Consider the following 12,187-nt stretch of genomic DNA (forward strand, 5'->3'; position numbering starts at 1 on the left):
CCATAGGAAGAATTTCTAGAAGCAGAACCAATCTTTCTATCCTTCTATGCATAGCTAAGAGGTTTTGCAAGTACGTAAACACATACAGTATAATGAGAACAATGAAAAATAATATACAAGACACAGGAATCAGACTAAGAAAGGAATTCATCCAATTAATGAAGGGTGGGAGTCCAGTGGACAGAGTCCATTATAATGTAGCTGAAAGACTCTTCATCCTAGGGGAGGGAACAAATAGGTCAGAGGAACCCTCGCAAACTCTTTGTCTGAACAGAGCACTGAAAGATGAGTAGGAGTTCACTAAGCAAACTGAGTTGAAGATGAACAGACTCAACCCATGAAAAGTTATTTGTGCAGGAAAGGTTCGTTGAGTTCCTACTGTCACAGCCATTAAAAAAGGAAAGGAATGAGGTCCTGAGCCTCCTGGGGAGGAATGCAGGGACACTGGTTGGCCGGGCTGGATGGAGAAAGTCTTCATGAAAGAGGCAAGTTTAGAGATGACAGCATATAACTCCCGGAGCACTGGGACCCCCAGGGTAGGCACAGAAAGGGACTGTGTCAGGGCCATGTTGATGTGATCTGTCTAGACCATGGAGAGTTGGGAAGACCATGGGCCTGCATGGAGTATAGAAGCTCAACTAGCCCCACATGGCCAATTTCGAATGTCCCTCTCTGTCTCTCTGTATCCTGTTCTACCTGGAATGCCCTTCTACATCCCCCCTTCCTGGCAAACACTTTCCTAACTTTAAAGACTCTGTTCAAATGTGGCTTTCTCGGAGAAGCCTTCTTCAGAACAGAGACATAGCATATCACGTACACCATTGCCTTCATGCAATCGCCACCTTCTATGTAACTGACATGATTTCAGGTCTGTGTACCTACTAGCCGGTGCACTCCTCCAGGCCATTATCAACTTGACTTTCAGGAAGACTCATCCGCCCCGTGAACCTGTAACTGGCAGAGCCCCCAAACAAAAATAGAGGTTCAAGAGGGAATGAGGGAGTCTGAGAATGAACGAATGGGTCTGTGAATGGAGAGAGCCCTCCATGGTAAGCAAGCACTCCCGGTAAGTGTCACCATCAACATTCCAGTGTGAGCACCAGTGACCAGATCCAGGTGCTAGTCCTCTCCCTGTGTACCTCAGTATGTGTACCCCCAGTTACCTCAGTATGTATCCTGGGGAGCAGGTGCCAACTAGGTTTGACGCTCACACACGACAGGTGCTAGAGAATGGAAGGGAGTATTGAGAAAGGTAACCACCGCCTGAGAGAAAAGAAGCAAAGCAGGAACTCAAACAAGATTCTGAAATTAGCCCTTTCTAAAATCTTTCTGCACCAAGCACTGGGAACCAAGATGAAAAGCACAAATCCTGAGTTTAAGAACTGAGGCACTCTCTAAGGAAAGTTGGACATTTCCACATAAGGCAACAAAATTAGGAGAAGAGAATGAAACTACCCTGATGCATAAAACAGCTCAAAAAGACTCAGAGATTACTTGTTAGTTATGCAGAAAGCTCCCAAGAGAACTAAAATGATAATGGTCATGCCAAAGAAAGTGGAAATCAGGCCAGGATATAAAGGAAGGGTACGAACGAAAAAAGAAAACAAAAGGCTATGAAGATAAAATCAGAAGAGTGGTTTAGAAGAAGAAATGAGGTATAACTTGCACAAGGAGGCGAAGAATGAGAAAAACATTTTCTTACTCTAACAGGCCAGCGAAAGGGGATAAGGAGATTGCTGGCTCGTTTTTGAGTTGGGGAAAGAAAGCCTATAAAGCAATGACACTAAAAAAGCAGAGGCTTTGAATTTTTTTCTTAGCCTAAAAAGGTCAGCTGTGATCTGAAAACTGAAAAGAGGCACTGCATGGGATCATGAGAAGGCAGGAAGCCAGGAGGGAATGAGGAAAGAACTTGTGTATTCACATCCATAGGCTCTGATGACTTACATGCTTAGGTACTTAAGGAATTGGCCCAAGGTGGAGTCAGATCACTAGCTCTGACTCCGAGGGGATTTATAAAGAACTGGTGAGGGGCCTGGAGACCAGAGGGAGACCAGACAGCCTGTCCCTGCCTTTCTTTAAACCTGGGGGAAAGCAGATGCCTCTGAAAGTGCCGGACCCATCAGCCGAGCTGCTATATGATAGAAAACTATTGGGACACGTCGTCAAAAAATCAATCTGCAAACACTAGGTCATAAGGAATTAGGTAATAACCAGCACTGCTTTCCAAAGAACACATTCTGTCAGAGTAATCCAATTTCCTTCCAGGACAGAATGATGGGCCTGGTAAATCAAGAACGGCAAGAGACATGTAATTGTCCTTAGCTTAAAGAGCAAGGCATTTAACTTCATGTTCCATGAGAAGTCTCAAAAGAAAAATGGAGGAATCGGGGTTTATAGTTGGCCTTTCTGGGGTTGAGCAAAAGAAAAGAGGTTGAAGGGTCAACCCAAATGCAATTCTTTGTGTTCTACGTAGCATGGATGGAACAAAATGGGCAGTGGTAGGGGTGGGCAGGGTAACCGTGCTGGTGGCGGCAGCAGACCAAAGTATTGGGGAAGGCGAGAGGGGTAGTGGCGGTGGTGATGCTAATGGTGGAGACGGTACTGGTGATGAAGGCAGTGACACCAGTGGAGGTGGTGATGATGGTGGTGGAAGTGGTAGTGGCGATGGGTGTAGTGATGGCTGTGGAGATGGAGATCATGGTTGAAATGGAGATGTAAATGCGAATAGTGGTGGAGGTGGTGGCGATAGTGGAGATGATGCTGTGAGTGTGATGGAGATATTAATAAAGGTGATGGTGGTGATAGTGGTGGAGATGATGGTAACAATGGTGGTAGAAATGCAATGATGGTGGCAGAAATAGAAATGATGACAGTGTTGGTGGTCACGGTAGCAGCAACCAAACCTAGATTGGACATTGTTTCACAGTCATTGTTTTGGGCATCTATGATTGATTCCCATACTAGCCTGTTCTTTCCACATCTTTTCTGGGAGAACTGAACACCAAACTCTAGGCATTTTGATCCCAGCCTCATTTTGACTGCCTCACCATATCCTGTTAGTCCTGAGGCAATGAGCCCCCTCTTTTCCCAGACAAGGTGGGAAGCTGCGAATCTCAACAGGCCTATGGGATAGGAGGATTTCCTCCCGTCTAAAGGGGTAGGCACAGCCTGAGTGTTCCCCAGCCAAGGAGAGAAAAAGGTTCCCAGGGCCAAGTGGAGGCAGGCTGTCCATGCTCAGGACTGGAATCTACAGCCCACCCCCACCCCACCCCACCCCCATTAACTGATGGCTATTGGAACTCCCACAACTTAGGAAGTTGTGCAGGTTGCACTCTGAAGAGGCGTCCTGTTAGTTCTGGCCTTCACACCTCTCTTCAGCCTGAGTTCTATTACCCCAGCTCAAGGACTAGGGGCTGGGAAGGGTGGACTAAAGACCTCCTTCCACCTTGGGTTATGCCAGGATCGGGCTGTTTTATTGAATGGAAATAAGGAGTTCATAGTGGGCTTCGTGGAGTGTGTGGTAAAAGAGGAGCTTGTCAATTTGGGCGGGACTCCCTGAAAACATTCCTGAGACTGGGAACTCAGCTCCAGATTGAAAAAATTCTTGCCTACCTCCTTGCTATCTATATAGACTCAACTGGCTGTGTGACCATGGAGAAGTGCCTAAAATTGGGGCTTCATGATATACTACAAAGAGTTGGACGAGATGGCCTCTGAGGTCTTTCAGCTTTGGGTTTAGTCCCCTGAATATACTTCAGCTCTGACTGTCCACAAGCCCACCCCACCCATCCTCTCTGTCTGGAGGGCCAGATCCCTTACCCACTGTGGCTCTGGGTCAAGGCCCACCTCGAAGCCAATTCTGCCACAAAGCCCATTTGCACTTGGCAGGCAGAAGTGACCTCTTCCTCCACTAGACCCCATAGCCTTTGTCTACCCTCTGCCTTGAACTGTCAGAGAGTAGGGGGCCAGGCTCAGCACCTGCACCAGCTTCTGTGGGCCCCACAGGCTTGAACTTCATTCACCTGTTCCTCTTGGCAACCAGCACAGGCTTGGCAGAGAGGATGCTGCAAAAGTGGTGAAGAGTAAGCGAATTTTACACCTGAAGAAACTGAGGCCCAGAGTGATCAAGTGGCCAAGACTAGAATCCAAATCTCTGGACCCCTGTCTAATCTTGCTTAGTCTCCAAAACCCGTGTATGAACAGACTTCTCAAAAGGAAAAGCAATTCTCAGAGATCCTGTCTGTGAGTTTCCAACAGATCACGGACCCGTGTTTATGCAACACCAACGTAAGGCACTGAAGTTCTAGTCTATGAAAATGGTCAACTGCAAAGAGTTCTGACTTTATAACTGCTGAAATATTTTAATATCGATAAAATCCAAATTGTAAGAGAACTTGGGAACTCTGAGGATGAATACCCTAGATTGAGAAACACTGTCCTAGCTAACAAATTCACAGGAAGGTGTGAATGATTGCTAGATCCTTTTACTGTGCCATAGGTCTCAAGGTAATTTGCATTTTTACATGGACCCTTGGAAAGGACAATGGGTAACTTATCAGGTGGCCCTATAACATGAAATGGTAGTCCTCAGGTCACCCAGGATGGTGGGAGTCTCTTGGAACCCTTCAAAAGAAGTTCTGTCAAGGACACCAACTCATGCTTTACTTAGGTCGAAGGTGAACACATGTGTTTAGGGAAATGGGGCAGAGAGGAAATGCAGGAATGGCTTCCCCAGATTCCCCTTCCAAACTGTCACTCTGCTTCCCAGTCGGCCCTGCTAATGAGTGGGGCTCTCCCCAGCACTGCATACAGCCCCAGCCCCCCACATATATACATATAGATTCTCCTCTAGGCTGCACTCACATGCCCTCACTCTGCAGAGATGAGGCAAAGCATTCAATCCCCAGAGAAGACCAGGAGCCTAGGAGTGTGCCTCGTTCTGAGCCTTGCTATGTAACCTGGGCGTGTACCCTCTCTGCACCTCCCTTTCTCCATCAATAATAAGAGATTCAGATTAGATGGTTTCAGAGGTCCCTTCTAGCCCGGCCCAGTCTGTTTTTGTATCATTTCTCCTTTCCTTATGTTGTGAAAGGCCCTGTGACGATGTGGAAGGGGCAGGGGCTTTTGATTCACATAGATCTGAGTGCAAATTTTAACTCAAATTCTTTTAAACCTGGTAATCTTAGCCAAGGTGCTCAGCCTCTCTGAACTTTACTTTTCTCATCTTTAAATTAAGGATAACACCTTCTATTACATAGACTTGTTTTAAGCATTAGAAAATTTTGAAAAATAGTGTACCTGCTCTGCTCTCAATTAATGGCAGTTATCATATTGGCTAAGGAAGGCTGTGAAAAGCCATGTGTGTATGTGGGGCTGGCGGGGGAGTTGGAAGCATGAACTCTGAAGCCCCATTGCCTGAGTTTGAATCCCAGCATAGCTACTTTCTAGCTGTGTGATGTTGGGTGAGCAACTTAACTCTATGCCTCCATGTCCCCATCTGTGAAGTGGGGATAATAATTACACGTATCTCATATAGTCATTGCAAGGATTAAATTATTCAATAAATTGAAACATTCAGAGCAATGTCTTATACAAAAAGCACTCAGAAAATGGATGGTGGGGTGCCGCTACCACTCTTCATGTACTCCCACCCTCACCTTTGCTAAGCTAAGATTTTGGAGTCCCACTCTTGTCCCATCATTCACCTCTCCGGCCTATGGCCTCCCAGTTTTCATTTAGCATCCAGAGCCTGGTGACCTTCATCTTCCCTGGCTCTTTTAGGAAGCTGAACTCATTCCTGTGCCCTCCCTTAAACCTACCCTCCTCTGCTCCATGCAGCCTGTTAGTTTATTCCTGTAACCCCTGTGGAGCCAGGCTTTTCCCAGTAGGTATCTATCTTGCTGCTGGCCAAGAGACCCTAGGTAGCCAGCCCTCACGCTGAGCCCCAGGGGGATCCTATCTACTTGAGAACATAGGAATATGCTCAGAGACCAGAATTCTGCTGCCTCCCTTATCAAGGTCCTGATAGCATTAAATGACATTCCGTTCTTCCTCAGAGCTGCCTTAAATCTCTGCTAATCATTCTTAAGCTGTTCTTCAGGTCTTCACAAACAATGCTTTCTTTAGCTAATGGGACTTGGCCGAGCTGTAGAGGCTCAGGGTAATAGAAATGAAAACGAAAGTGAAAATCATTTTTGCTCACTAGAGTGGCAAATATGTGTATATTATACCCAGTGGCAAGGATGTGAAAGAATGATCATACTCATACTTAGATGGAAAGAGTATAAACTGATATAGCCTCTTTGGAGGGAAGTTTAGTTCTATCTATAAGAACTTAAAACAAGCATACCTTTGACCCACTGATGCCACTTCTAGGCATCTATCCTATAGAAATACTTCTATTTGCACAAAGATACTCTTACAAAAATGGTAGCCTACTAAAGCACTGTTTGTGACAGCAAAATTCTGGAGACAATATAAATGTTCACTGGTAGGGGGATAGATTAACAATAAGTAAAATATCTATACAAAGGAGTACTACACAACTTTAAAAAATTAAATGCACACACATGGAAATAGTAAGAGAAAAATGGCACGTTACAGAACAACATGTACGGTTTGATCTCATTTAGAAAATAAAAAAGCCCACCCTTTCCCCCTCCTCTCACTGAGTAGAGGCTTCCTGCTAAGTTCAGGCTGGGTCTAGACAGACTGCACAGGGTTGAAAACTCAGCCCCTTCCTTCCAACCAAATGGGTCAGTGCCCCAGGATGGCCATACCTGGGGAAGGAAATACCGCTGAGGTCCTAGGGTCAGGATTCTTACCCAGCGGAACACAATGGAAGCTGTTTTAAGGCAGACAAACCTGGATTCAAATAGCACCTTCATCTCTTACCAGATGAGTGGCCAGATGAGTGGGCAAGGTTCCTCATCACTTTGAGCCTCCATTTCTCCATCTATAAAATGGGATTAAAAACACCTACCACACTGTGTGGTGGGAATTAAATGAGACAATGTATAAACAATCTCAGTAAATGCCAGCCTTCTCCTATCCCTCAAAGGTTTCTTTTACTTTGCTTTCAAATTCCTGTAATCCAACCTCAGCCGCATCCCTGCCCGTCAGCCCCGCCATCTTCCCTATTCTACTGATGTGGTCTCCATAGTGAATTCTCCCCAGGTCCACTCTCATTCTTCACTCAGTGGCTATACTGAGGACTCATCCAACACTGAGATGAGCTGTACAAGGCCAGTGAAGACTGCCCCCGCACCCCCCGCCATCACACCCCCCCACCCCCCACCCGGCTGGCCTTCAAAATGTCCTCTCTTCTCCCTACCCATCACCCCAAAGTGTTTCCTGTTCTTTCCCACCTGTGCCCAAGCTCCCACCCCGCCTAACCTTCCTCAGGACACGACCATATCAGTCATCTCCCCTTTCTCTCCGTGGCATCTTCAACCCATCCCTCCCCTCCACCCCAATCTTACGATTAAGCTCAGGTGAGCCACCCCCTCCATAAAACACTCACTCTCTTACCAGACTCGTCGCCCTCCCCCCATCTCCCATCTTCTTTTACTACCCGGCTGCCTTCTCCTGTCATCAACCCGGGGACTTTTGTTCAGCTTTCTTCCCCCGCCCCCTCATTTTGACCTCCGGGCAACAGTGGAGATAGTCACAGGCCCGTGGAAACGTGCTCCTGGCTTCTGCCACCTTGGTGCTTTGCATCTGACAGGATTCTGCCCTGACACACACATCCTCCTCAAGCCTCCTGCAGTCGGCCTCCAATCCATTCTGAGAGAGCAACCTAAGGGCCAGACTTCCATCTCTTTGCTGACAGAGTGACTGAGTTCGGGAAGAAATTTGACCTGTGTTCTCTTTTTCAGAGGTGAAAACTGAAGCTGAATAACGTCTTCCCTGTAACTTCCCCAAGGCCACAGGGCGGGTGAGCAGTGGAGCCGGGTTGCCTTTTATCAGGGAATCAAGTGCTTCCGGAAGTTTCTGGCTCTCCGGAACTTCTTCCCTTCTACTCTACACCCTTTCTCGGCCCTAAAAAAGACCGGCCAGGTGCATATTAGCATAAAAAGGCCCTAATTAGTCTCCGTTTCCGCCCGAGTGGGTCAGACCCCACTGCCTGGGTCCCAGCCTCTGGCCCCAGCACCCTCATCCCATCCTCCCCACCGCCCAGGGATCTCCCAGCACCTGCCCAGAGAGAGGGCGGGAAGCGTCTGCCGAGGCCAGGCCCCTGCCCCACCCTGGCTGGGCCCCGCCCGGGACGCCCTCCTCTGGCCCTCCACCGCCCGCTGTCAGGCGCACGCGGCGCGCGCCTCCGGAGCGTGGGAGGGTTTGATTGACCTTGGCAAGAGACAGCAGAGCCCTCAAAGGCTTCGGTCCCTCGCGGCCTCCCGGCGCCGGGCTCCAGTTTCTGCTTCCACCATCTCGGTTTCTCGCCCCGCCAGGGCTCAGGGGAGGGGTGCTGGGAGGAGTCCCGTCCGACCCCCGGCTGCAGCGCTCGGCTGCCGGAGACGCGATCTGATGAGAATGTCTTCCTGCAAATTAAGCCTTCTCAGGACTCTCCATCCGGTGCCGGCAGCAAGCCGGCGCGCGGGGAGCTAGTCCTGGGGGGCCGGGCGCAGCAGCAGCAAAGGCTCAGCACCCCACCCTCCATCCCTGACCCCTCCCGCCTGCACCGAGAGTCAGCCGGCTCGGCGTTGACTACCGCTACCACATACCACTGCCTCCCAGAAAGGGCGCCAGTCGTGCCCCTTCTCTGCCCCGCTCGTGCTGCCGAAGGGATCCGACAACATCTCCCTCTTCCACCCTTTACCCGCGGGAAGACACCCTCCTGGGCTCCAGAGGCGAGACCCCTAGGGTCCAGTCCTGCTTCTGCCTTGTGATAGCTGTGTTACTTGCACGATTGCTTTTACGTTTCCCTGGTGTGAAAGCAGGGCAACGGTACCCTTTTCGTTTGCTTCTCGTGAGGATTCAGAGTCATGTATGCGAAGCACCCGCCACAGTGCACTGTGAGCCTAGGGTCTTAGCCAGCATCAGTACAAGGGCTTCAGGAACTCTGGGACCTCCTTCCACCCCCATTGTTTGCAAATGTTACCTACCTGCATTTTTTCCGTGAAAGGCATTTCTGAAGTTTTCACTTTTATAGAGGAGTCTGCAAAGGGTGCGAGAGTTTTCAAGTGTATTTGGAAGAGGAAATGATAGAATTTTGGAACACAGTGCTATCCTGGAAAAGTCACAGACTCAGGTTTTTTTCAACCTGAAGGAAAACAAAAGCAAATGCCCTAATGAAAGAACTTCACCTTCCATTAACTGTGCCTTAAAGGCAATAACTATTATTATCTCCATTTTATAGATGAGGGTACTGAGGCTCAAGCAATGCCCCCAGGATTACAGAATTGTTTTAAAAACAGTTTCAACTTGAACCCAGCTCTTCTCATTCCAAATCCTATACTCTTTTTTGCTACTCTACATTGCACCGCCTTTGGACATGACTAGTTTACACTATTTATAGTTTCTGCACTTATCACTTTTTTTCTTAGTATTGGTGAATTAAAAAAAAAAAACATCAGCCTGTTTTAACTGTGCTGAAGGAAGACAAAGAGGAAAGTATGTGTCTGCATACTTGGTTCAAAATACCAGGCAGGGTGTTGGGGAGGGTGGAATGGCGGGGAAGATGAGATTCCAGGAGCTGGGGTGTCAGGACTTTTAGGGGAGCCCCTGGGGATCCCCTCTGGCTCTAGCCATGAAGAACTGGTGCCTTAAACACAGCTCTCCCACACTTTCCACACTGGGGATGAGAGCCGTCTGCAAGTGCCCAGCCCCAGGCCTATCTAGTTCCGTGGTGGGAAGGCCTCTTGGCCAGAGGTGGCCCCGCATTAGGCCTGCTCCCCTTGGGGGTATCTGCCTGGCAGCCAGGGCAGGACTCACCTCTAGGAGGACAGACAGAGGCATTCAGAGGTTGAGACAGGGAAAGACAAAGGTGAGGAGGAAGCACTAGAATGAGAGGGAGAGACAGGAACCCAGAGTGGGAACAAGGAAGCTATTCAGAGTGAGAGAGGGGAGGCCGCTGGGGAGAGAGAGAGGACAGAGAAAGAGGAGAGAAAAGAGAGACAGACAGACAGGCAAGGGGTGGTGGGCAAGAAAGGGAGGAGACAGAAAGCAGAGGGGGAGAGAGAGTGGAGTGAGACAGATGGGCAGGAGAGACAAAGGAGAGAGTGAAGCGCAAAGGAAGAAAGCAGGGAAGGAGGGGAGAGGGAGAGGCAACAACAAAGTGAAGAGGAGAGGAGGAGAAAGAAGGAGAGTAGAAGAAGGGAGGGAAGGAGAGAGAGCCGAGAGGACCAGGGGGAGCTGCGAGAGGGAGAGGGGGAGAGTGAACGCGACGAGGAGGGCCGCGGGGCCGGCGGGTGGGACTGTGTGCTAAGTCTTTTCTTTCGCTCTTTTGGGGTGGGCGGCGGATCTCCGCCGAGATAACCCAGCCAAGCCCCCTGCCCCGAGTCCCAGCGAGGGGCCGCAGCTGTATAAATACCGGGGGTGGGGGAGCGGGGCTGCTGCCTAGGGGTCAGCGACACCGGAGAAGGCTTTGCTGTCATTAGCTAATTGAGCCCCAGATGTTAAGAAAAGGTTACGTCCTCCTCCGGAGAGTTTTTCTTTTTAAACACTTTACACAGATTCCTCGGCCAAAACGGCCGGGAGGCGCCCGGGCCGGCACCCACCCCCGCCCGCGGCCCTCCCTTCCCGCCCCGCCTCTCACCCCCACCCGGGGCCCCAGACCAGGGGGCTCCCCAAAGCCGCCAGCCGCGGCTGCTGCTCCTGTAATCCAAGTGGCCTGCCCGGAGGCGCGGCGGGCAAGAGCGGCAGAGACCACCGGCGGTGGAGCCAGCCCCCAGCCCGGGCCGCCGACTGGGAGGTCAGCCCGGAGGGAGGGCGGCGGGGAGCGGCAGATCCCGGGGAGAGAGACTCTCGGGCTTTTAATCCTCCTGAAGGTTGCAGATCAAAGACGCTTGTTCAGAGGCACAGGCGATGCGGGTGGGGTCGGAGACGCTGGCTAGCGCGGGCCGAAGCTTTCCCAGTTGCTCAGTGGGCAACGGCTCCCTGTCCAAGGCCCCCAGGCTGGGCTGCGGGGTGAGGACCACAAGCTCGCGGGAAAGTCGCCCAAGCGCCCCAACAGGGCCTTCATGGAACTGTCCCCTCCCTGGGGATTGAGGGAAGAGTATTTGTCCTTACCACCCCAGATAACACCAGCTAGAATGCCAGGCACTTGACATATTCTTTTATTTCATCTTTATAGCAGTCTAATGGGTTTTGTAAATTATTATTACTAGTTCATAAATGAGGAAACAGGCTTCCCCAAGGACACCCACTGTTAGAAAGTGGCAGAGTTAGAATTCCACAGGGCTCAAGGTCATGTCCTGCCCTTTCCACCTCACTACTGTCCTCTGGCCCCTCTATACCCTCCCCTCTTCTCTCCTGTCCTCTTCCTCTGTCTTCCAGGGCTCCTTCAGCCCCACATGAATGGAGCCACCCACCCGTGGCCCTGGCAAGTGGGGTGCGAGTGTGGGGGAAATGTGGTGCCAAGGGTGTGGCCAATGAGGCAACAGCTACAGGCTAAATGCAGGGATGGGGCTGGGCAAGCATGTGCCTGGGTTGAATCTGAGCTGAAAGAATGTTCATGTTGCCCCTGCCCCAGAGGTGGGGCTCACTGCTCAGAATAGAACCAAGCAAGTCAGAGCTGGAAGGGGTGTTCTAGATGATCTGACCCAACCCTCTTGTTTGACAGATGCAACTGAGCTCCAGAGAGGTGATGGATCCTACCCAAGATCACCCTAGACGGTGGCAGAGCAGGAATGAAAGCCCAGGCCTTCACTGAGTGTCTACTAGGTGTCCCGCACTAGAATTGCTCGGCCCACATGATCTTGTTTAACCCTTCAGAGAACTCTACAAGGTGGAGATTAGCATCCTCCATCCTAGAAGTGAGGAAACTGAGGCTTAGAGAAGCTAAGTGTGCCCAAGGCCTCCCAGCTAGTAGGTGGTCGAGCTGGTTTTGAACCTAGATCTTCCTAATAATTTCCTTTTCCACCGCCCCAGAATATCGAGGCTAAGGAGAAGAGATTAAGGGATGGAGAGAGTGTGATACGTTCAATAGCTCTAGAGACAAAAGAGGAAGGAGAAATAGGCTGAGAAA

At 50.1% G+C, this 12,187-nt stretch overlaps 1 protein-coding gene across 1 annotated transcript in view; it reads left to right on the forward strand.

The window, feature by feature from the left end:
• MAGEF1 (MAGE family member F1) overlaps window positions 1–2,718 on the forward strand; it is a 79,523-nt gene extending 76,805 nt beyond the window's left edge. Inside the window, 1 exon segment of the mRNA XM_011383487.1 lies at window positions 2,536–2,718. Coding sequence (XP_011381789.1) covers window positions 2,536–2,718 — 183 coding nt within the window.
• Window positions 2,719–12,187: the final 9,469 nt, after the last annotated feature.

This window comes from Pteropus vampyrus, unplaced genomic scaffold, assembly GCF_000151845.1.
Source record: "Pteropus vampyrus isolate Shadow unplaced genomic scaffold, Pvam_2.0 Scaffold14, whole genome shotgun sequence".
Lineage (NCBI taxonomy): Eukaryota > Metazoa > Chordata > Mammalia > Chiroptera > Pteropodidae > Pteropus > Pteropus vampyrus.